The 26,409-nt window shown below is 40.0% G+C and overlaps 2 protein-coding genes and 1 pseudogene across 2 annotated transcripts; 1 reads left to right on the top strand and 2 right to left on the bottom strand.

Moving 5' to 3' along the window:
* Window positions 1–3,024: 3,024 nt before the first annotated feature.
* LOC115735845 (GDSL esterase/lipase At4g26790) lies at window positions 3,025–4,654 on the top strand. The gene is made up of 3 exons (XM_030667274.2): window positions 3,025–3,489; window positions 3,716–4,205; window positions 4,443–4,654. The coding sequence occupies exons 1-3, from the start codon at window positions 3,124–3,126 to the stop codon at window positions 4,640–4,642; spliced, it is 1,056 nt and encodes a 351-aa protein (XP_030523134.1). The 5' UTR covers window positions 3,025–3,123; the 3' UTR covers window positions 4,643–4,654.
* Window positions 4,655–9,571: 4,917 nt separating this feature from the next.
* LOC115736193 (EH domain-containing protein 1) lies at window positions 9,572–15,055 on the bottom strand. The gene is made up of 16 exons (XM_048273624.1): window positions 14,575–15,055; window positions 14,244–14,323; window positions 13,479–13,547; window positions 13,343–13,400; window positions 13,110–13,165; window positions 12,992–13,031; window positions 12,807–12,868; window positions 12,179–12,292; window positions 11,962–12,064; window positions 11,828–11,877; window positions 11,301–11,429; window positions 10,934–11,185; window positions 10,755–10,834; window positions 10,271–10,397; window positions 9,993–10,136; window positions 9,572–9,908 (listed from the first exon to the last, which is right to left on the bottom strand). Exons 1-16 carry the CDS (start codon window positions 14,657–14,659, stop codon window positions 9,723–9,725), a joined length of 1,635 nt encoding a protein of 544 aa, XP_048129581.1. The 5' UTR covers window positions 14,660–15,055; the 3' UTR covers window positions 9,572–9,722.
* A 6,731-nt stretch (window positions 15,056–21,786) lies between these two features.
* On the bottom strand, window positions 21,787–22,730 carry LOC115735316 (annotated as a pseudogene).
* Between the last annotated feature and the right edge of the window lie 3,679 nt (window positions 22,731–26,409).

Genomic DNA, 26,409 nt, shown 5'->3' with positions numbered 1-26,409 from the left:
GGTTTTATGACTCAACTGCACTTTCGTAACAAGTTTTAGGACTTTCAGTGCAATGCGAGAAATGAATGATTCTAAAAATATTTTCCTATAAATAATTGATTGAAATGGTTCGCGAAAATAAATGAAAGAAAGAGTGATAATAGCACAAATGGTCCTTGAATTTTGGTCCAATATGCAATGTCGTTTTTGAACTTTTAATTTGTGCAACGTGTTCCCCAACTTTTGGCCCAACGTGCAATGCCGTTCTTAAACTTTAATTTATTTAATGTGAATCCTAAACAATTAGTAAATATTCAATGTGATCCCTAGACTATATGAAAATGTTCAAAAGTTCGGGGGCAACATTGAGCATTGCATCGTAGGGACCGCATGAAATTAAAAGTTCAAGGCCAAAATTGAATATCGGAACAAAGTTTAGAGACCGCATTGAATAAATTAAAATTAAGTTGATGACGTTGCACATTAAACCAAAATTTATGAACTATTTGTGTCATTTTCCCAAAGAAAAATACGTTCATCGTACATAGAATGTTTAAACATAAATTATTGTTGGTAATTAAAAATCATTGACTAATTATTTTAAATGATTTAAGTGATCATTTTTAAAAATATATTTTTTAAATCATTGGTTTTCCATAAGACAAACGAAATCTTGATTTTCACGTTTTTTCCTTACAATTATTTTCCTTATATTCACGTAAAGTTCCCTAAAATTGCAAACATGGGAGGATGAATTGCTATTGATCCTACTAGGCCGATTAAATGGGTGGGTCTGGTCGAGTTGAAAATAGTTCGACTTGAATTGACTCATTTATTCCCTATTGACTCATTTTTATGTAATACAATTTTGTCGACCCAAACCCGACCTGGCCCATATTACTAAAACAAATATGCATTCATACCAAACTATTTAACATACTTTAAGTTCTTCATAAGAATATGTTGTTTTGATATATTTTATTCATCAAATTTAAAAAATAAAATTATTTAAATAAAATTTGTTATTACATAAAAGAAAAGGCATAACAAAAACTAAAAGATAGGAATGCACATAAAAAAACTAGAAAAGTGTGCATGTGTTGCCAGAAAACATGCATGGAAATTACCAAAATGTTCCTAAACATATTATATTTGTGTCAATTCAATTCTAAACCTTTTAATTTTTCTAATTTAGTCCCACGTTTTTGATTATTTGCCAATTTAGTCCTTCGGACCAATTCCAATTGTAAATCATTGACGTGAACGTTTGTCATCCTACGTAGCACGACCAGTGTAAGATGATCGGCTCTGATGTGAACTTATTTTAGAATTTTCTAAAAAAATTAATTTTTTTTAGTTTTCTTTCTTTTCTTTTTGCTTTTTATTTATTTCTTTTCCTTCTAAGTCCCATGAGGGTCAGGCCCTCGCCCAGTGGTCGTCTGGCAAGGGCCATGAAGCCCTTGCCCACTGGCTAGAGGAGGTTGCTGTCCCTCACTGGACTTCTTAGAAAAAAAAAGCAAAAGAAAGAAAGAAAATTGAAAATTATAAAAATTGTTTTGACATCTCTAATTCCACCTGACGTATTGGGCTGTTCTATTTACTATTAGAAAATTGAAAATTTTATCTTTTCATCATATTGGTTTGAAATGGGTTAGTTTTTAAATCCATTAAGTTGTTAGATATTTAATTTCTTCGGCATAATTAATTCTATTTTTTAAAACGAAAAAAAATTCATTTATGACATGCATTATTAAAACTTCAATTCTAAACCTATTTTGCTGCCTCCAGATCCGACATACGACGTGAATGACTGAGCCCAATGACGCCCCGCATCTTTAACTAGTTGAGAGATGATAAATAAAACTTGAAAGCTTGTGTAGGATGAACTTATAAAGACTGATAGCTTTGTGTTATAAGTTAGACGAAAAGGGCATTTTTATTTCCACAGTAAATAAAATAAAATCTTCTGAAATTTCAAAAAGAAGAGATAAGTGCATTGAAAGTCCTGAAACTTATCACGAAAGTGCAATTGAGTCCCGAAACTTTCAAAAAGTGCAATCGGGTCCTAAAATTTATCATAAAAAATGCAATCGAGTCTTAAAAATTTCAAAAAATGCAATCAACAAAAAGACTTGATTTCACATTTTTGACAAGTTTTAGGACTTGATTGCATTCATGACTCAATTACATTTTGTGATAAGTTTTATGATTTAATTGTACTTTTTAAAAAAAATTAGGATTCAATTACACTTTCATCATAAATTTTAGGACTTTCAATTGATTTATCCCTAAAAAAAGAAAAAAGCTTCCGTGATCTGAATTAGCCTAATGGTTCCCCCTGACGTCGCCTTTGATCTCCCACGAGGATTTGCACATAAGTGACTTGCTCACCATTCGAGGTACAGAAGCACGTAACCATACAGAGATTCCGGGGGGTTCACATTTGAAATGTGACCACACGGTTCTTGCACTGCAAAGCGCAAACTTTCTGCTCAAAAGCAGCAGAAGCACATGAAAAAGCTTTCTATCCTTCCTTTGTAGGCGGTGTAACTACCAGAAGCCAGAAAGGAAGTTGCGAACAAGGAAGGATGATGCTTAAGGCATCAGGATTGCTTCTCAAGCGCAATGGACGGTCTGCATCCTCGAAAGGACATGAAGCGGCATTACACCAACCCTATTTAGCTAGGCTCGGCTTAGATAAACGCATGGGGCACTATCTGAAGGATGTAAAGATCTTAACAATTACTTTTCCCTCACTGCAACCGGCCGTGTCCACCATAGTAGTTGCACCGACTGTGAACCCTTTAGGAATCCGGACCTGAGAGCCACTTTTGACATTGGATATGTACAGCTTTCCCCGTGAGATGCTGATAGATATGTCGCTCAACATCGTGATTACCAAGTGAAAACCAATGCTCAATTCTCTGGTAGATGCTTATTTCCGTAACTTTAGGGAATTGCTTTCTGCATTTAAGATTGTCATGTCCTGAGTGACTTGTTCTTCATCAACTTCCTGAATAGCACCATTACATTGGCAAGCCCGCTACTTCTCATCTTCTCTCCTACTAATATCCATCTTCCCCTTCCCCCTCGCCTCAATTACTTGTTTCTGGTTTAGAATCACTTGAATCAGAACCCCAACCTATGGCACACAAGGCCATTTGTGGTGTCGTGCTAGCAAATCTTCTACTGCAACTCCAGATAGTTTTTGCAAAAGTGCCTGCCGTCATCGTGTTCGGGGACTCCTCGGTAGATACAGGGAACAACAACCAAATTGCTACTGTCGTCAAAAGTAATTTTAAGCCCTATGGTCGCGATTACTATGGCGGTCAGCCCACAGGACGGTTTTCTAATGGCCGAGTGTACACGGACTTCATTGCGGAGGCTTTCGGGATCAAGTTGACAATGCCGGCTTACCTGGATCCAGCGCATAATATGACAGATATGGCCACCGGAGTTTGCTTTGCCTCAGCCGGAACCGGTTACGACAATGCCACTTCCGATGTTCTGGTAAGCCAACACTATGTCTACAGAGATATCAAACATCTTGGAAATGAAAGTTCTTGTTTGATGACATTTCCACCAAAGTTAGAGCTTCATTTGAGTCCTCTATGCTATACCATTACTGGGTATGTGCAAACGGAATACCGGGAGTTTTATTTCTTGCATCGCTACTAGAAATCGGAGTAGTGACATCTGACTAATTCGCGTTTCACTATTGTAAATTGATGTGCAGTCTGTGATTCCTCTGTGGAAACAACTGGAGTACTACAAGAAGTACCAGGAAGAGCTCAATGACTATCTCGGACAAGAAAAGGCCGAAACAGTCCTAAGAGAAGCCTTGTACATCATAAGTTTAGGAACCAACGACTTCCTAGAGAATTACTATGCAGTTCCGGGCAGATCATCAGAGTACTCCGTCGAAGAATACCAGAATTTCCTAGCAGGAATTGCAGGAGGCTTCATCAAAGCGCTTTATGGGTTAGGCGCTCGGAAGGTATCACTAGGCGGGCTTCCACCAATGGGGTGCTTGCCCCTGGAGAGAACTAGGAACCTTTTGTTCGGAGGCGGTTGTATTGAGGAGTATAACAATGTGGCTGAGGAGTTCAATGTGGAGTTACAGGGCTTGGTCTCAAAGCTGAACAATCAAATTTCAGGAATCCAACTAGTGCTTTCTGATCCGTATGATATTCTCTTGGATATCATTCAGAATCCAGAATCATTCGGTAAGCTCCGACCTTGCATGGCGGACACACAGGTTCTTGATTGGGGACGAGTTAAAAATCTTGATTGATCGTTTCAAAGAGGTCTAATGGTGCAGAGTCATTGTCGGACGGGCAACGCTGGTACCAAAAGAAAATTCAAATTGAGAAAAGAAAAGAACAGAACCGGAAACGGAAACGGAACAGAACCATGTTCAAACTATCAGAATTTAATATTATGTGACCTTATTTTGACTGCAGGATTCACGAATGCAAAAGAATCCTGTTGCGGATCCGGCTACTTCGAGATGGGTTATCTGTGTGACAAAAACAACCCATTCACCTGTCCGAATGCGAGTAAGTATGTGTTTTGGGATTCGTTTCATCCAACGGAGAGGACGAATGGTATCGTTGCCGATCATGTCATGAGAACTTCTCTAGCTGGATTTCTAGTTCCGTGATATGATCTTGCTTTTCCAGTTTCGTACGAAAATTGAACTCTGTATTTTACCCAAAATTTGGAATCGCCGATCATTTCAACGCAAGGACTTACCAGGATTTGCGTATGAACTCCATCCAAATGAGATCGGGTCAGCAGCCTCTGTTGAACGCTGCTAGAACGATATAGAAACACGTCGTCTTTCGCGTTCTAGGCTTAACTTCTTCTGACGGTTTCAAGTTCGAGGTCAAGAACCAACCGATCGCATCAATATGGTAAAATATGTCATGCTGCAAGCTTTATATTAGAATATCTTCACCAGGTTGTTTCCTATGAAAAACAAAACTTATGTTCACACATGTACTGTCAGTAGAAAATCCACGAGACGTTCACCTCCCCGGCTGAGGCAAAGTTTAGGGCATCGTCGTCGTTGCAGGCCTCTTTAGGACAATGTAACATCGAGCTTCATGTGAAAATTCCTCGGTTGAGTATTCTAAATTAAGGCTCCGTTTGTTTCACGAAAAAAAAAAATCATGAAAAATATGTTTCCCAATTTCCAGCGTTTGGGATGGAAAATATGTGGTGAAAGAAAATGTTTTCCGGTCAACGAAAGATGTCCTTCTCAAATTGCATGAAACCTTTAGCTCCTTTCGCTGGCGCTGAGCAGATCGACCTTCATTTCCTTCCAGGCTTTCTTTTTTATTCTGATTTCTGATGTATTATGCTGTCGAGGAAGGATTTGAGCTTGAATTTCTGCGGCGAAGCTATTTTGTGTTCGAATCGGCTCTTATCCATGGGATCCAGTTTCTTCGTCGTCGTTCGTTGCTACGTCCACCAGATTAGCTGACATATCCAATCGAATGATCGCCCCTAGATCCAGATGAGCTTGTGAATCCATAGAGAGCTGGTAGGGTTTCGTCTGACTGAGAGAGAGAGAGAGAGAGAGGGGAAAGGTGATGAAAACACTCTGCATCTGATCACATGGTTTGGGGACAATGTTATATCAGATTCAGGAGGGAGAGTGGAAGATTGAAGAAGCCGAATCTTATGGCGTGCGTGATTTTCAACAACGTTCACGAAGAACGGTCTGATCCGCGCGATGCGAATAGAAAGAAGCTCTTCAAGAAGGCGACTTTCAAGTTTCGCCACCCCAAGAAGCGGCGGCGACATACAGGGGAATAAGCAGCAGCAGCTGCGGAGGTGGACACGGCGAAAGTGAGGGTGGTGGTGGACAGCGGCAGTCTAGGTGGCAGCGGCGGTGGTGCATGGGAAGCGTTCGTGGCGAAACTAGAAAGTAATGATTTCTTTTTTTTGTCACGAGAAAGAAACCATTGGAATGGTCATTCTTCGGAAAAAGTACAAAAAAAGAAGAAGAAGTCATAAACATATTGGTTAGTACCAATTCAATTATAAACATTTCAATTTGACCAATTTAAGCCTAAATATTTGCACGATAGCACCAATTCAGTCCAACCAAACCGAAAATTACTAACATGAAAGTCTATCGTTTTACGTGAAACAATTGACACCGAAATGGATAATTTTTAAATATTTTTTGAATTTTTATTTTCCTTTTCTTTTCTTTTTCCCACTAAACCCAGACGAGCTCACTAGCCATTAGATAAGGCTGACCTCGCCATGGCCTAGCCTATTGCTGGCACAGGCGACCTCATCTACGGCTGAGGAGATCATGGTTGCCTTTGCCCACGACTAGTGAGACCGCCTCACCCATATCTAGGCTGGGCCGGTGAGGGCTTTGCGGCCCTCGCCCAATTACCGGTGAGCTTGCCGGAGTTTAGTGGGAAAAAAAAAAGGACAAAAGAAGAAAAGAAAAGAAAAGTAAAAAAAGTAAAAAATATTAAAATTTGATATTAAAAAAAATCAACATCACCGCTAATTGTGCCACGTAGAACAACATACATCCACATCAACGATTTTCTACATAAATTGATCGGATGAACTAAATTGGTACAAATATGAAAATGTTTAGGACTAAATTGGTTTACCTAAATTGGTACCAATGCAATAGATTAAAGATTTTTTTGGTACTTTTCCTATCATTTTAAAAAAACATTGTTGGTGCGAATGGAATGATTTTTTTCCCAAGAAACTTGATGTTGGCTTAACCATATAATAAAATCAAATCGATGAGTCTTCATTTACATTTGTCTGTTCTGATTATTTGGAATTTAATATATTATTCGAGTCACAAACTTAAGGTCTACTAAGATAAGCTCCAACTGGGTCAATCAACAACCGACAAACGTGCAATTAATTTTGCCCGCGGACCTAATTTTAACTGGATTTAGTCGATTGGATGAGGACATGAAAGCGTGGACAATCACAACATCACATGGATCGTGTACTAGTTCCAAGTCCAGACATGTTTTAGTAGAATGAGTCTCTCGACATGAAATTTCTATACGGAATGCGGCATCAGCCGACCACATCACATGCATCCATGTTGCTGCTACATATATTTAAATATCGAGTTAATATTACGAAAAAACTTTAAACTAGTATAATTATTTATAAATTTATCATAAATTATTTTTTTTCATAATCGAGGTGTCCGGGCCAGCTTGCGTGCACCTCGACTATTCCTCGTGGGAAATTAGTATAGCAACCCACCGCCATGGCCCCCCACTTAAATCACAAGTGCTCGCCTAAGGAATCGAACCTAAGACCAATGCGCCTAACCACACAATCCCAAATGCACCCTCACCAACCGAGCCACCCATGGGTGGGTACCATAAATTAATTTTTTGACTACAAAAAATCCAAAACTGATACATCCGTGACAAATTCACTCTCAATTAATTTCCGTTAAATTTTATTGTTGAATTACTGAGTTAGATGATATGTATTAGTTGATGAATGTATCGGTTTGTGATTTTAACTCTCCGTTTGTGACATGTATACCTGTTTTGGATATTAACTCAATTTAATGGAAGCCAACGGAGCGCAAGTTTGTCACAAATGTACTAGTTTAGAGATTTTTGGTAGTTAAAAAATTGGTTCAGCATAAATTTGTCACATGTATATTAGTTTAGAGTTTTTTGTGGTAAAAAAGTTAGTTGGGGTAAATTTATCATGCGTATATCTGTTTGAAGTCTTTCATGATATTAACCATTAAATATTTAAGAGGATGGTTATGTGCAAAAAAAAAAAAAAACAACAACAATATAGTGGGCAGGTTATTTTCGTGATTAGGTAAGTGACATGTAGCATGTGATAGCTTAACGAGTTGACATTTTAAGGTGATCGACATTGCACGTTGCTTAAGCTAAGACTTCCGAAGTCTGAATGAGTCCACAATTTTTAGTGCTGTTAGATATTACGTTACATGTCCAATTGGAGTTTAGAACTGGTCAGAGCCGAGCAAGTTGGTGTTGATTGACGTCTGCATATGAATTCTTATGAAATTCTAATGTACTGTTGGGATATTACAGTAAGAGTAACGATGGGATGTGAGGAAAGCTCGAAATGAATGAAGTCGGCATAATATCAATGAGAGAAACACGAAGCTAATGACGTTCGAAAAATTAGAACGGAAATAAGTCATATGAAACGTGGTAACTTATAAATATTGATGCACATGTGTTTTCCATGATCGTCGTTTTATTGTTGAACTCGAAACCGTACCTCACTTGTCTATCTTGTTCGCCAGTTGGAAGGGTATTAAGTCAGGTTTTGTATTAATCCCATGTTTAATTAAGGTTTTCCTTTTAACTAAACAGCTTGATCATCATCATCATCAACTGGGTCACGTGACCTCTCGTGGGAAGAGAATACTTGCAATCTTTGAAAACAAACACCATCCCATGACTCTTTACCCAAAAAAAAAAAAAAAACACCATCCCCTGGCTTATAAATTCACGATAACTGTTGTTTTTTACTCTGTCTGTCCCGGCAGTTTCTGATCAGCTTCCTGGAAAGCTCTTAGTCCGAGACGATGGAGACTTCCTTGTGCGGCTTCACCACGAGCACCAAAAGAGGCCACGGCGACGACTCCCCATGGACACCGAGACAGACGAACTCGCTCCCGGAGAACCATAAGCGCATCAAGACCGTCGATCAGGGGCCGGAAAACGGATGGGAAGCGAGAGGTCCGGATCAAGTGAGGAGCAACACCCACTCCTTCCATTGCCATAGCAACGGCAAGTCAACGCACGAGAAGGAGGAGGAGATGAAGGACTGCCGTTCTGATTCAGAGATCCTGTTTTTCCACAAGTTCTTCTGATACGACGAAAGGCAGAGGAGCCGTGGACGTGTAGGAGACAGAAATAAGAATGTTCCCTTTTCATCTTTTGCAGATGGATCGTTCTAATGAGAGATGGAGCTAGGACGGATGTGGATAGTGACATTTACTTGCTGCTGTATTTCTTATCCTTCTACTTAGTGAAAGAAGTTTGCTTTTCTGCATCTGCTTCTGACCATATTAGTTTGTGTACAATCTACAAACCCTCGTATCAGAAGCCCATGAACCAATTCGCGTCATTTGTGAAAAAGCCAGTCATTTGCTCGCAAGTACGCGAAATGAAAGGCGATGTCGGGTTCATCATTTTGTTGAATTGGCGACTACACAGACTACTCCTCCCGTTCATCACCAGCTGCTTAGACAGAAAAGTTTTAGCTGATTTTGCATTCCTTCATATCTCTCTTTTTCTTGGTATTTACTGTCTTCATCGCCAGAAGGGCCGTTTTCTGCCGGGTTGTCGAGTTTTTGATCAAGAACAGATGGAACCGGGGTAGCTCTCAACCAGAACGATTAACGTCTCAGAATCAATGACAGTGGCAACAGCATCATCGAGATCTTAGGAACAGTTGCAGAAGGAAACCTATTAATTTCGTGACCATTATTTTGCAAGAAAGAGGGGAACGAGTGTGGGAGAATTAAACTAATCATTTTCCAACCGCTTTAACAAGAACATAATTTGATAAAAAAAACAAGAACATAATTTGCCTCTACAGTTGAATGCTTTTCAAAGAATACTAATATTATACAGGGCCGGAATAAATTTCTATGCGTAGGGTTCATAAATGTATACACAATCACTCAAAAGTATGTTAAAAGCACAACACTCGGTTGTAACAGATCCCTAGTCGTACGGATTTCTAAAATTCTTCAAGAGATCTGGGATGTCATAACCCAGCATATCATCCACAGCTTGTATCATTTTTGGCTTTAGCTTCTCGAATTTATCTATGTTGTAACCACTCAATGTCTCCCTAAAGTGCTCCGCATTCGGGAAATCCCCTGGAGGTAGATGGAACTCTCTCTGAACCTGCAATCCCACAAATGCAATGAACAAGTGAAAACCCCCAACTGAGAATGCGTATACAAGGGAGAAGAGAGAGACAGAGAGAACCTTCACAAATTCGTCTTCCAAATTATCAATGAGTCTCTGTTGGGTCTTAGCTTTGCCCATCATAGCAGGCATCTCCTTTTTAAGATGGCTGATTATGTATGCATGAATCTTAGCAGCTCGAGCACGTTTCACAAATTCATTGATCTGGTAAAATCATATAAAATTAAAATACATGTTTCAAACATGCATCACGAAAACTACTTGACTAGGGAAACAACTCCATAACCTATCCTCTAAGAACACAAACACAAGCAGAGTAACATTAAGCACACACTTACCCTACGATCACATGCCTTCTTTGGGATATCCTTTAGGTCTGCTAAAAGGTCCTCCTGTTCTTTCTCAAAAAGTTCTTTTCCAATGGGACCAGTAGCAACGTCATTCGCAGGTTTGTCATTAAACGAACTGCAGAAAATCCAAAATTTTAATTTCATCATTAGCTTTAGAAAAGCCTTAACAATTGCCTGACACCTTTTGCATATGATCAGACAGAATAATACCAAGCAATATTAGTCATAACAAACCACACATGCTGGGAAATTCCAGATAAATGTAAACCCAACAGTATGACTTTAAATTTTAATACCTGAAATCACAGTGGCGCTCAAATAGGTATTATTAGCAAAAGGACCCACATATTCTTTCTCTTGACACTATAGATTGCACGGAAAAGTGACTTAAAGAATGGTCACATCATTATGTTGTAAATGTGAACATCAAGAACGTGCATAAGACTTGTAGGTTTATGTTAAATGAACCTACCCAATGTAGACTCGCATAACTTCTGGAGTATTTAGGACTTTACCAAGAGACCACATTAATGCTCCATACACTCTCATCAGCTGCAACAAAAGATGGATAATCAGATGAGACTACAGCAAGATGAACTGGTGCTTTGACAATCAACGAATTAAAATAGCAGTTGGATGTTCAATTCTCACTTGTTGGGTATCCACTTGGTCAGCTTTGTTCAAAACCACACGAATCTTGTCGTCATGACCACGTAGAGAATAGATCACACGCTTGAATTCATCACTTACATCAAGCTTGTGAGGGTCGAATAGGAGCAAAATGAGGTCGCACTTTGCAGCAAACCAAGAAGTTACACCTGTAAAATCGTAGGCACGCTGTGTTCGTTGCTTCTCACCCGACAAAACTCCAGGAGTATCAACAAAAGTGATGTGCTCCAGTAGCTTCCGGCATGCAAAAGAATACGCATACAGACGAGATAGAAATTGAAGTGTCCGCAGAAAAGTGTCGAGTACAATTTACAGAGTTTGAAAGGTTGTGCTGAGAACAGCTACTCACAGGATGAGGCATTTGGGAACACTGAAATTTTGACAAAAATGCAGTTCCAAATGTTGTCAGGCCACTAAATGGCATGTCTGCTTGGACTGCAACAGTGTTTCCAGGGATGCTTCTTTCATCCGGCCCAGACTGCATAGGGACCCAGTTAGCTTTTGGACTTCTTTTTACTTAAAAGACAAAATTCACGAAAAGAGAGCCTAACAGTCCTAACTGCTTCCATCAACTAATCAGAGAAAGTAGATTGAATACACGATGACAGATTGAAAATCTGTTAAAGAAAAAAAAAAAGACCTGCACCTAATCGCGCCTTTATATAAGAGGAACACTAGATATACCCAGATTGGCTTACTTAATTAGTTCACTAAATGAAGTTACGAATTACAAGTGGGCCTTCAAACAAACCAGCCATATTCACCATCCAATAGAACTGTTCCACATCACTTAATAAACCAACTTACTAGACTAGTTTTAGTACACCTAATATCATTCTTTATTGAACAGGCTATAAAAGATTTCCAGTACCATACCATTACAACCACAAACCTATCTGTTGTTGGTTCAGGTCCTATATGAGCTCCTGTAAATCAATAATAGACAGTGAGCACACCAAGAGAATCTTGTATTATTGTAGGGAGGGTAAATAAGAAGAAGGATAACTTACCAGGATAACTACTTTGTAGCAAATGCTTGATGAAAGTTGTTTTTCCAGTGGAGTATTGACCCAAAAGCATTACCATTGGTTTGCAATCAAAATCGCTATTCGTCTACAACAAAAATGTCGAACAGCAACAATCAGTTAACCATGCCAACATTAAGAAAAGACTTGTTAGATACTTTTAGGTGAGACTCTCCATATATAATTGTCACAAGTTACTAACCAATAAAGGTGACACAAAGTCATTGAAGCGATAAGTGACTTCCAGTGGCTTCAGCTTCTGAATATACAGTCTCTTCAAGCCATCAACAATGGATGTAACTGAGGAAAGAGATATCTGGGAAAAGCCACGTAAAGACAACTGAGTTGTAGAGATATCCATAGTCGAAAGGTTTCACAGGAGGGTCACTTTGCCGCACAGAGTGAGCAGTCAAAAAACTCGAAAGGTAGGATGATGCATATTATTTATGCATACATGGACTTTACCATGCAAAAAGAAACTGCAATAGCTTGAGGACGACTTCCTAATCGATATCTATCAGCAAAAGCAAGAGAACGTATGACTAGGAGCCAAATTTCCAGACGCTTCTAAGACAATAAATGAACATTACTATATGTGACAACTATTATAGAGGGTTTAACTAATATCTATCAGTATTGGCACTTTAGAACACAACAATCAACCCAATGCCACTGCACCAAAGCAGTTTCTTTCCATGCAGCCACAATCATGCCAAAGACTTCAACAAACTGAAAAATGAAAGCAGAATGGATGCAAAAGATAGATGATACGCATCGGAAAGATATCTTCTGTTGGAGCAGTACTTAGAGTTGATGAAAGGATGGTGCACCTTTTTTGATGATTTTGAAGAAAACCAACCGGAAGCTGGTGATGGTTGTGAGTGAGAACTGCCTGCATAATTGCTAGTCAGCAATTACCTTGACAACTAAAATATGTAAATTATACTCACAAGATAAATTGCTAGTCAGAGACCACTTTGTCAATTAAAATTCTCTCTCAAGATAAGCTCCTCACCATTAGAATCGGATTCGTTTGTCTTCAGCGAACGCTTTTTTTCTAGCAGAAAGGGAAAAAAAAAATAGTCAACATGCAGGATTAAACGAGCATAAAGAACAAGGGAGGGTGGACTTACTGCTAGCAAGGCATCTAGACCTGTCATTGTAGGGGCTCTCAAATTTATCAAGTCAACTGCAGCACAGGCAAGTATTTTTTCACTTTAGTATTTTGTAATAGGAAGAAAGCCACATATCTTCTGATATCATGCTTCTGACAGGAATTTGGCGGTGCAAGATTTTTCACCATAAATTCACTGACTACTTAGAATCACAAATAAAATGTAATAAAAGGTCTGAATCGATAGCACACTTTCACTGCTTGAAAGATCTTGTGTGATTGATTGTCCAGCTTGTGCAAGAGACACTAACTACAGGTTGAAGGGAGAAAAACAGGTCAGTAACACAAAAATGTAACTTAAAATCCATGGCAAATACTTCCATCATACCTGCATTGCAATAATGAACTCCCCAAAACCAAGGAAACCCTGTCGCTTGGAATCTGCAATTGCCCACACCTGATCAAAAATCAAGAGATTTGAATAGAGTCAACAATTAGATGACGCTGTAGTGAGTGGGAACTGCTCATGCAGAAAAAATAGTGCAATTTTGCAGACTGGTCCAAAATAAGAATCATGTAAGTACAGATTCAAGGATAAGAAACAACTCCTACAAAATAAAGTGGATCTAGACCAATAAATGATGCTTAAATGACGTTCTTTCTATTCACAGAGGCTTATCTTCGAACAACATGGGCTTTATCTTCCACTGACCACCAAGAGAAGATGCCACGCTAACAAGAAATTATAGCTCAACATATAATTTGACTGACATTACAGCTTCATGATTTATAGTAAGTTATCATCCATCAGGAACCTGTTATTCTCCCTAGACATAGTTTACCATTTCGGGGATATTTTACCAACAAGAAAAGAGAGAGATTTGCAACCCAAATGCTGTTTTGGCCATTCATATCAATTAAATCTGCAAAATGGAACAATGACACATGGTGATATGAATCAGGAAGCAACTTGGGTTACGACTCCCTAGTTCTTCCACAAGTTAAGCTTTAACTGGATATACGTAATCCACCGATGCTAAGGAAAACAGCTAAGGATCACCACTCTTAAGCGGGAAAAAGAACACGTTATGAATGGAAACACCAAAATACGTATACGATGCGAACGAATAATGCCTAGAGAGTACAAGAAAACCTTCTTGAGGTCTGGTCGAAGCAAATTTGACAAGGCGAAGAACTTAATGGCATCGCTCCCCGTAATGCGTCCATCCCCATCTGACAATGCACTGGCCATCAGAACAACAACCGAAACAAAAAATGATCCGAGACCACGCAGCAAAATGTACGAAATCAATGAGCATCGGGACGTGTCTCCCAAGCGCATATGACCAGAATGGAAAGATAGTCTAAACTCACTTCCGACAAACAACAGATTCAAAAATTACGCTCTGCAATGCTCGTCGACGTAAAAATCCATTCGTAAACGCGATTTCAGAAAGAGAGAGGGGGAGAGAGGAGAGCTTGACCTGAATCAGCGTAATTGAACCATTCCTGGTAGATTTGCTGATTCTCTTTGGAGCACGTACTGATCGGAACCGGAGAAATCTCCATGATTCTCGAGCGTACGAAACAAAAACCGACCTTGTTCGGCGGCGAGTTCGAAATCAAATGAGAACGAGATATTAATAAGGAGAAAGAAAGAGCGCAAAAGAAAATATGAATTTGCTTGTAATTACGGTTTCTCTCGCACTCTCGCCTGGCGCCTTGGGAGGAGAGTCCCTTCGCACCGACGGAAAGCAAGAGAAACAGGACGACTGGGGTAAACGCTGTCGCTTAAGTGGATGCTTCAAACGACAGCGTTCTTAGCCCCTCAGCAACAAAACATGATTAGGATCAATCCAATCAAACGACGACCGGCGTGAATTTTTGGAGCGGCCAACCAAAATTGCCGGTGAGTGCGGGGCCAATGGCTGTACGCGTTTTATGGGCGATCGTGTCATGGAACATTGGTTTTGCTCGTGTGTGGTAACTTCTCCAGAATGAAATTGGGCAAAAAGAAATGGCAGAGACGGAGGGGTGTTAATGGGTCGGGGCAGCATCCGTCCCGACCCAAGCCTAAATGAAAGGATGCTTGACCAGGCCCGAACCGATCCGATACCTGAATTGTATATGTCTCAAATCCTTTGGTCGGGCCGGTTTGGGTTTCATGTTTCTTTTTTTTTTCCCGCCTTCACATCTTCTATCCCAGCAATCTCCGAAAATGGGGCACATCCATATCGCCTACCATTGCTTGTTAAAAATATCAAACATGAGTCGCCTTACATCCAACTTCCTATATACTGTGTATGCGAGTTGTGAATTGCTTGTTATACGGCCATTGTGGCTTGGTTCCTTAATCATTAGTTGTGCTCGTACAAGTCCTGAACTTGCTTGGCGTAAATGACCAAATGATGAAAATGTTGGTCCCTCGAGTACCTCTCGCAGAACTTGCTCCTGAGAAGACGTCGGTGCGTCTCTTGCAGCCATTTCCCAAGTGTCGATTGCGGATGTTATGGCTCGGACTTTTCAAATTGGAGAGTGAGAGGTGTGCAATCAGTGGAAGTTAGGGTTAGGGCTCATACTTTTTGAATTGGGAGATTTAGAAAGAAAACGCCAAACAAATTCAAAACACTGTCCGACCCAAGACTCGAAAAAAATACTAAATCGGATCGGGCTTTGACAGCTAATCATACTTTGTTATCGGGTTGATGAGTTTTTTTTGGGGAGAAGAGATATTTTTCAAAAAGTGTAAATACGTGGATAACATTTCCTAAATTAAAGGCCGCGCTTTGTCCACTTCTCATTTGGCTTAAACACTTCCTATCATAATGTTTTGATCATATTATCCTTTATGTGGCCACCTTCTAGCATTATTCTCCTTTCCTTTTTTTGGTCAAGTACGATCCTCTTTTTCCCTCTTCTTTACTTTCCTCGTGGATCCCACTTTGCTCCTCCCTCATCTTCTCATCTTTCCACGCCTTCAGAGTCCTACCAACAATGCTTAACCCTGTCTGTTCCCTTTTCCCCCAATTTTTTCTCATAAAACATTAAAATGAAATGCTAAATTTAATGCTTCATTTAGGTTCTCGACAAAAGCACAAAGGGAAGAGCAAATTATGACACAAAATGTCAAATGAACTGGCCGGCATTATTACTTGCCCTTCACCAATTGTAACTTCATTATCAGCTACAGTTAAGCAATTCGGAAATAAAGAAGGTCAATCTCTTTGCCCAAACCCGTAGCGTCTTCCCAACACCCTCACCTCTTTCACATCTTAAGAACACTTGCTTATCAACATGACGTCGGAACTCCTCCCCGGTTCGCCTTGATGACTCCTCCGATACCCACACCAGCTCCCTCACCTCCACGCATTCCCCTGCGCCGTTCTCTTCCACGTTCCTACTCAACCATCGGGAGGATCACCGTAATGTCGGTGGCGACAACACGGCTAGCCCCGAGCTGAGCTGCCGTAAGCCCCAGTGAGCTGGTGGAGACCAAGAGGAAGATCCCCTAAAAAAAAAAAAAAATAAAAAAAAATAAAAAAAATAAAAAAAAAAAAAAAAAAAAAAAAAAAAATTTTTTTTTTTTTTAATATTTTAAAAGGAAAAATTTCCCAAAAAAAAATTTAAAATATTTTTTTATTTAAAACCCAAAAATTTCTAAAAAAAAAAAAAAAAAAAGAAAATATATATCCTAAAAGGGCCCCAAAACTAATCTATCAAATCATTTTAATCCCGCATTTGGATCTGGCACCGAGCTCAATGACGTTCTTGCTGATGCGAGGGAATGAGTGGAAGTAAGCTTTGGTGGAGAACTACTCATAAATGATAAGGGAGGTGTCCTAGAGACAAGATCCGATGAGGAGACGATCGGTGCCCTAATTGTAGACGTCTTCTCGTTCGAGGATATGTAACGGTGAATAGTAACTTCGATCGCCCTTGTGGTTTTTAAATCATGTGTTCGCAAGCTACTTGAACGGCTGATTTGCAAGTGTTTATGTTGCCTAGTGGCCCTTTTCCTTTTGGTTCTATGAATGTCATTGCCAATTGCATTCAACACGTACACATTACTCAGTGCTTTGACTTTTCATCAAATTTGTAAAATTTTTGGCTCAATCTGTCTTCCAACAATCCTCCTCCTAAAGTATATATTTGCTTCGAAGGCTTGTCTCAAGCGAAAAATGGAAAAGAGAAGGAATGGTGAGGGAAAGATAAGAAGAAGAAAAGCAGGACCTACAAGGAAAGAAAATAAAAAAGATGGAACAATAAATTTGACCCAATAAAATAGAAGAATAATACTAAAAGATGGGACACATAAGAGATAATATGGTCAAAACACTATGATAGGGAGTGTCTAAGCCAAATGGGGAATGGAAAAAGCGCAACCCTTCTTAGATTCTAAAGAAACAAGAATTTTTTCTCATATTTTGATATTCACGTATGGAAAAATTGTCCAAAAAATCCTAAATCTATTGTTTTTTTACCAATTCACTCATAAGCTTTTTTAATTGTTCCAATTGAGTCTTAAACCTTTTTCATGTTTTACTAATTGAGTCCATCCGGTTAATTTTGGCTGAAAATCGCTAACGTGTAGATCATCTTACATGGCACGCCAACGATGATGTGGATAATTTTTAATAATTTTTTTTTTTTTTTCCTTCTTCCTCTAGCCGGTCGCCGAGTCTCGCTGATGGCCATCGACCGGCTAGAGGAAAAAGGGAAGAAAAGAAAAGGAAAAAGAAAAGAAAAATTAATAAAAAATTTAAAAAACTATCAAATTATTATTATAAATTGTTCATGTCAAGATCGATCATGTTATGTAACACGGTTAGCACCAATTGTGTCACGTAGGATGACCATCATCAAACGTCCCTTTCTCTTAACAAAAGATTGCAAATTAATCTTGTAGCTTGGTTGTATAGTTTTTTAGTAGATCACTAAGCCCAACTTACCTTCTTCAAACCCTAAACTAATGAGAATAGCCGAGCTCATTAATGTGTGACCGAGCAAGGCATCAAGGTGATGGGATATTCTTAAGCAGCGTTTGGTCATCAAGATATAAGCCAAAATAAGATATGTTTCATCCTATCTTGTGTTTGGCAGCTATATAGGATAGGATAAAAGGGGCATTTAGGGGGATATAGCCAGGATAAAAAAAATCCTAGAGGAGGAAGTAGGATAGACTAGGATAAAATTTCTCAAGAGAGCGGACATGAGGAGAATCGGGTTTTTCCCACAACCAGTACCTCTCCTTCGTGTTGGGTTTCCTCTCCGCCACATTGAGCTACCTCTTTGGCGACAGTGTTCATCAAATGTGGTCACCTCTCCGACAATGCTAGGCTGAGGTCTCCGATTGCAAAAATGAGTATCTCCACAACCTTGTTCTTCAATAAATTATTCAGCGTGATATGAGATCACGTCCATCGTTTTTTAATTGCTCGAAAATTTTCAACATTCAAAAGGGATCTAAATATGTTATGAAGAATTCAAGGTTGATTATTGACTTTCAAAAGAAATCTTAACATTCAAAATGGCTCTCTTGAGCATTCGAAAGGGCTCTTTTGGATGAGCCGCATGAGTATATCTTCAACTTGCAAAAATAAGCTGAATATTTAGATTGTTCAGCACTTGTTTACTCCCTTGACAAGACATCGAGCAAGGCCATCGGGTCATTCTCAAAGGACTCGACTCCAAATTAAGACCCCCGATTCTTCGAGGTCTTCTCCGTTGATGTTGTGCACGAATTCTTGATGGCACAATCCTCTGCTAAATAATAAATCATCATTAAATAATTTCTAAAACATCTCGATGTTTTAGCTAAAGAGAATCGATTTCAACCATGCCATGCCTATGTGTATCCAACTTTAAGTTTGTAGTTTACCAACAAGAAATAGAATATAACAAAATCTTTGGATTTCTTATCCTATCATATCTAGTTCTATTTTGACTAGAAATCCAAACGACCAAACGTAGCCTTAATTGATTGGAAGGAGTGGATTGGGCTAATGTCTTTAATCCATACACACCTTCCGTGCCCCCTTCTCAAGGTTAAAAGGGATCCCAGTCATCGTGATTGGAGAAAAATTACCAAAATATTTATAATTATATTGTATTTATGTCAATTCAATCCTAAACATGTTTTTAGCCAATTCAATCCACTTTGATAGTTTTCGCTAACATGGACAATTTTCAATAATTTGTTATTTTTTATTTTCCTGTTTATTCTTTTTTTTTTTTTTTACTTTTGCTATTGTGGCAATGAGCTATGGCAAGGGCTTTGCGACCCTCGACCGGCCTCTCCCGGCTTGGGTGAGGCCATGGTGATCGTGGGCAAGGGCAACCTCACCAGCTATAGATGTTGTGACCGCCATGGCCTCGCCCGGCCTGGGTGAGGCCGGTCGTGGGCTGCGCATCCCTCCTTGGCAGCCCTCATCGGAGCTTGCTGCCATAGTAGTAGTAGAGGAAAAAAAGACAAACAAAAAAATAAGAAAAATGTAAAAAATTATTAAAAATTATCCACGTCAGCCGATAAAATGGACTAAATTGGTACTATTGCAAAAGGTTTATGACTCAACCGGCAAACAAAAAAGTTTGAGATTGAATTTGCATAATTGCGATAGTTTAGAACCTTTTTTGGTAATTCTCTCTGCGATTGGACTAAGAAGAAATGGTCGAGGAACCAAGACGTATCAAATTTGGCCAATACCAAGTGCATAAGTTGTGTCGACTACTTTAGTGAAAACTTTCAAATGATTACTTAGTGCTAAGTTTTGTAACTTGATACTAAGTCCAACTTCTTTAAACGATCATTTTAGTGTAGAGCTAACGTGGCTTGAAAATTGACACGTATTTTTTATTAATATTTGAGATGACGTGGCTAATTTGACACTAAAGTGATCGTTAAAAGAATACTAAGTGATCGTTAAAAAACTTAGCACTAATAATTTCAAAAACTTAATGATTTGAAAGTTTGGCACAAAGTAACAAACGTACTAAGCCCAAATTTGGCTGAAGAGAAATGGTCTTTCAAAGTTGATAAGTTCAATGTTCTTGGTTGAATCTCTCTATGAAAAATATTGTCAACGAAGCAAAGACTAAGTTGTCGACTTCCTTCGAGTACAAAACACAACAAAATCATCTTTTAGGACTCTTCGAATGAAACCATTAGCTTCCATCCAAACTTTAAGCTTCGTTTTCCCCGGCAATTCTGGACAACTTCGATGCTGCGTTTTTTTCATTCTAACTCTTACCGGACCGATAACACCACAAAAGGCCAATTTCCATTTCTGGCTAGACACAAAGAGCTAAAAAAATAAATAGCAAGTCACGGTTCCAATCTCCAATTCCTAGGAACATCAGTAACCGTTGTACAGATGTTAGTTCCTACGGTGTGTTCGAAGAATTGGAAAGAGGACCAAACAGGAGTCCGTTGTCCTACCAAAGATGGGTTCTGATTCACCATCATACGTACCGTGCATCAAGTGCTTCACGCAAAGGTCACAAGGAATTTTCCTCAACTCTTGGAAGGAAAAGTCCAAAGGCATTGAGAAGATTCCTGATTCAGATTCTTCCAACTGGGTCGCACCGATGAAGACCAAAACAATCGATACGCATCGTGAAAATCGCCTCTTTTTTCTATGTATCGATCTAAGAACGAGAGGGTCTTGTAGCTGAATTCAAAAAGGTTACCACCGCAACGACTTGGTTCGATAAAAGTAGGGAGTGATCACCGAGGCGAGAGGGTTTGGACAAGAAGCGGCTCTTGATAGCCTTCTAAGATAGCAAAGGGGACATGAATGAATGGAACTGTGCATTGAAAAGGGGATAGCGATTTTGAAATATATATGTGAAAAAAGGAATTAACTAACATAGAAACCTTTTGATATAACAACAATACTTAACTTTAGAACTCCATACTCCAGAATGGGTGACCTCCTAGGAAGGTACCCACCTGTATACCAAAGGATAAAACCATGGACTTGGTATGGGATGAGCCAAAGCAGACAATAACTCCTTGAGTTAAATCTACGGCATCACAACCACAATGTGGAGTCTCTGCCTAAGTTGTCCGGAAAAGACACGTTGAAGATGTTGCAGCAACACACAATACATTCAACCCAAAAAATTTAGCACAACCAGTTTTATCTAGATATCCCAGCAGAATGTCGAACTTATTTAGAACGAAAAATCTCGCATTCTTGTGCGGAATGGTCACGGAATCAACGCTTAGAACAGAAATCAATCATTGTTGACGAAAACACAGAGACCCATATATCTGTTTCGACCAACCAGGTTACTAATTGCGATTCACTCATCTTCTCACAGAAGCAATGTTCATTAATCACCATCACCATTAGTCTCTATTGCTCTCCAAGATCAGTGTCCCAAACTTGCTAATAATGCCCCATCCTAATGCTACATCATACGGCTTCTGCTGCAGCTCATACTCTCGTGCATCGAAGAAGAAGAAGACGATAAAATGCGGGCGAAATAGCCATAAAAGTTGAGCAAAATTAGAACTTGAAAGAGGCACAAATCCACTTCTTTAGTGATCACTGCATCTGGTAAATGTACATCTGACTTCAGAGTGGTAACATTGCAAATCACCATGGTGCTATTCATACATGTCATGGCGACAATGATCACCCGAGACTGTAAAAGGTTGTGAACTTGTGATCCTTTTTTTTTTTTTTGCTATTCACACGGGTTGGTTCGTCTTCATACTTGCTCACTAGAGGCATAAGGTTGTGAGCTGGAAATCATCGATCTCCGGCGGCGGGAGGAGGTTGAGATCGAACGGCAAGGGTTCTCTGCTCGAGAAAGACGCGAAATCCTCGCCCTCGTCATCAATGACCGTGGATGAGGAACCGCAGCAGCTGCGACAATCCTCGGGAAGCGGCGAGGCCGCGGCGGAGTCCTGGTCCATCCCTTCGCCGTCGCCGGCGGAGAGCTCCCGATCTCCAGCGGTGATTGTCGAGGACCACTGGACGACACCACAGTGCTGCTCAAGCTGCTCGAGGTCGGTCTCTGCGGGCTGACGTTGTGGTATCCGCCGCGAAGATCTCGAGCGCCTCTCCGACCGAACGCTCTGGAATCAGTCATCGGAGCTCGTAGATCGCGGCAAGTGGCCGGAGAGAAACTCGACGGAGAGACGGGGAAGTTGGTCCTGGCTTTAGCCCCGCGGAACGCCACGGCTGCCGCGTCGAAAGCACGCGCCGCTTCCTCCGGCGAGCCGAAAGTGCCGAGCCGCAGGAGCCTCTTCGTCCCAGGGTCTCTGATCTCGGCCGTGTATCTGCCCAGCGACTTCCGCCGAACGCCTCTGTATCTGGGCTCTGCGTGCGGCCCCATCTGGGTGGGCTCCCATTTCGCAGCCGCGGCGGCGCATCTCCCTCTCCTCATGGCTGCTCATTCACGCGTTGGCCGAAAGTGGTTTCTCTCTCTCTCTCTCTGTCTCTATCCTCCTTCTGTGAGAATGGTTGAGTGGATTCAGAGGGAGAGGGAGAGATGAAGATGAAGATGGAGGTGGGAAGAAGGAAGTGGATGGCAACAGAGCGACACCACCATCGCCACCTCCTCTTGTGCTTGCAAGAAATGGTTTTTTTATTCGTCGCGTTTTACCATGAACTCTACCGTGTCCCGAGGGAAGATATTCGGCACCACAATTCTTCATGATTTTTCCTAATTTTTAAGAAAACCCAGGAAATGTCGTGTCACGTTAAAACCTTAAATACTTTAATTAATTAGTAGAAAATATGAATTTATTTATATATAAGGTGACCGTCCAAAGATAGAAATTAAATCTATTTTCAAAGGATGGTCAGAAACGCATGCTCCTTGTCGTTTTTCTCGCTGTGTGGTGACTGCTCAGTCTTGCGGTAGTTGACTTTGCTTCTCGATTTTGCTTATTTCCGGGCAATTAGTTTAGTTGATTTCCATATTTACAGAAATGTAACTTATCGAAATCTTCATTATTTTGTAGGTAAAATTAACTGTAAGTTGCTTAATTTTGATAATTATGAAAAATTAACTTTAATGAACGTCTATTTCGATCCCGCTAATTGCCATTCGTAATGGACTATGCATTATATCTCTTTATCAAAGAAAACGATTATTACCACAATAATCGTGTCTTTCGGAAACCTATTCCATCAAGTTCTTTGAGTCGCACGGGACTCGTCAAGTCATCGTTTTCGGTGACGATGCTTTACGTTTGAACATAAATGTGTTTTCTTTTCCGTGGTCGTAATTGGAGGAGAGGGGCAGCTCAACATTCTTTTGTTGACCTCCACATATCTTGGTGTCAGTTCTTAGATCCCCTTTTTTCTTGAATATGATTTTAACTGTCTTCTTTTTTTTTTTTTTGCAAGAATTTCGGCTAAGATTAGGATTAGGGATGGCCGAAGGGAACGAATTTATCATGCTCTGCCGATCCCCCTCCGCTCGGGCAAATATGGAGCTGAAAAATGGGGATTGCGGTGATTTCATGTATTTCCTAGAAGAGTTTATGAGCAGAGAAATGTGTTTAGTAAAAACAAAAAATTTCTACGATTGTCGCTCGCCGCCGGCGGCCTACGGCCCGGCTACAAGGACGCGAAAGAGAGGGAGACAACACGCAATAGGGAGGAAGTGAGCGATGAGAAGAACTGTTATTTTTATTTCTATTCCATAAATAGAAAATAAAAAAAAATTATACTTTTCATTTCTGTTTTAAACCGATTTTTTGACTAAAAATGTGTTCCAAAAATAGAAAAATGAAACTGCCTTACCAAACGGATTTCTGCTCCTAACCTATTCCTAGTAAGAGAAAAATAGGAAAACAGAAAAACAAAATGGTTATCATGTACACCTTTATCAATTTCTTATCCTAAGTGGCCGCTCCTCCGATCCTTGTGCCATTTACCTTGCTCTTGTTTTGACTGAAACCCACTTCACTTTCCCTTCCCTTTCCTCATCTTTTACTAGACTCCTTATTCGTGCTCTCTCCTGTTAGTCGCCGACTGGATCGGTCGCAACGCTTAGTCTCCGTCTGCCTTCAGATTGGCTAGATGTACGTTCCTCTCTCACCAATTATCCTGTCTATCCCCCTCTGATTTTGATTTCCATCAACGCCATCTTTGATTTTTCTTGTCAACCTCCATCAGTTCCCACTCGTTCCCATTTGGGTGCTTTAGAAGAGAAGCAAAGGCCTGCTTCTTCTCCGATGCACGATCTCTCTCTTCTTTATTAGTTTCCTTAAGCCTGGGTAACGGGGTACGTACATTATGGATCCTTTTTCTTCCTATACACAGCAAACATTTGTCATTGGAAAATTAAAGCGGACGCCCCTGGGATCAGTCAAAAAAGGAGTCTCTTGGCTTTAATGCTAAGTTTGGGAGCGCATTTGGATTAGAAAACGCTCATAATCCAAACTTCTCCTACCCCCACAAATGCAAAATCTCACTTATATCCCTCACTTGTTTTCTTTTTTTTGTCGAAAAGAAACTTTTTTCATTCAGCAACATAACCTACGGGGAACGAGATAAATGAGTCTCAGAACACAAAATATTCCAGAGATGTCAAAAGACAACCAATTAGGAGCAAGGGTTTTTGTTACGATGGGCTTTGACGACTAGATCAGCAAATTGGTTGGCCTCGGGTGGACAACGAACCACTCTCAAGTCTTCCATCCGAGCTAGACAAATTTGGCAGTCTTCAATAATGCTTCGCAGGGCTGAAGGGCTTTGGCCTTCTCCCGATACAAGCTCCACCGCTAATAAGTTGTCACTAGAAGAATAATTGTGCCCCACACTATGTTATTAACAATGGTTTAATAATTATTTATGTGTTGTAGAGAAAAACGTATTGTTTATGAAGAGATACAATTGAAAAGGTGCAATTCTCATGAAGTTTGATGGAAGACACATATTGAAGAGGCACCTAACGATAGCCTTAAAATAGTCTGATCGTCTCTCCACCCAAAAACACGTGAGGTTGTATCTATCCTCCATCCGATAAAGCGACGTAAAAACAAAGTGGGTTAAGGGAGAGAGAAATCAGAGTTCTTCATTGTCTCCTATTTCTGCAACAATCATCTTTGAAGTTATTGTTATGGATAAAGGTACCTCTTCATCCTTCTTGTCGCAAAAATCATGTAGATCGAAAATTCATTAATATTGAATTTCCGCTTGAAGGATTCGCGTTAAATTTCTAACGCTCACATTCTAACAGCCAGGGCACATGCTTAGCAAAACCGGCCACCAGCAAGCCATTTGGGTCACGAAAAACTGCTGCGATCCACCCTTCCGAGGTTCCTTCAAGCCACGATCCGTCAACTTTAAGCGTGAAAAACCCTCTCTCCGACGGACTCCATTGAACACACCGAGCAAGATCTCTCAATCGCTTTTATTCCCCTATTTTTCCTCCCTTTTCCAAATACAAACAGAGCTTCAAAATATAGAATGAAAAGTGAAAGGAATTAGAAGTCTCGTCTCCGAAGGGGGAAAAACCCAAAAACAAAATAATGAAATACGGCTTTCTTGTTGCCGGCAATCGGGGTGTGGTCCTCCACCACTATTTATGTTTGCCGAGGATTAGAGAGGTTGGGATAGAAATTACACTATGCTTTGTAGGGGTGACTAAAAATATGATTTTAAACAGTTCATACCCTTATATAGTGTGATGACTCCAAAACCCTCATCTATTTGTGAGTGGATTAATATTTAATGAGTTCGGATTATTGGATAAGCATTAAGAAGAATTATTATCCATGCTCAAGGATATTTTTGAGAAATTACACTATGGTAACATGAACGTTATGGATCCGTTTTTTTCCTACACGCATAACAAACATTTGTCATTGGAAATTAAAGCAGATGTCCCAGGGATTACTCAAAAAGAAGTCTCTTGGCTTTAATGCTAAGTCTGGGAGCACATTTGGAACAGAAAATGCTCAAAATTCGAGAAATTTTCCCTCCACTTCAAAATCCCACTTGTATCTCTCACTTGTTTTATTTTAGTTTTTTCCTTTTCATCGAAAAGAAACCTTTTCATTTGTTAACGCAAACTATCGAAACAAGATAGATAATTTTCAGAACACAAAATATTCTAGAGGGTGATTAGACAACCAATTAGGAGGAAGGGTTTTTTTTTTTTTCCCTAAAGATGTATTTTGGCGACCCAATGTGCAAGTTGGTTGGCCTCACATGGACAGTGAACCAATTCGGCAGTCTTCAATAATGCTTGGCAGGGCCCAAGGGCTTCTTTGGCCTTCTCCGGATACAAGCTCCACCACTGATAAGTTCTCACATTCCAACTCCACGCACAGACCAGTTTGAGTTAGCCAC

The sequence above is a fragment of the Rhodamnia argentea genome, chromosome 2, assembly GCF_020921035.1.
Source record: "Rhodamnia argentea isolate NSW1041297 chromosome 2, ASM2092103v1, whole genome shotgun sequence".
NCBI lineage: Eukaryota > Viridiplantae > Streptophyta > Magnoliopsida > Myrtales > Myrtaceae > Rhodamnia > Rhodamnia argentea.
Note: the sequence above shows the minus strand (reverse complement) of the source record. Positions and strands in the feature narration are given on the sequence as shown.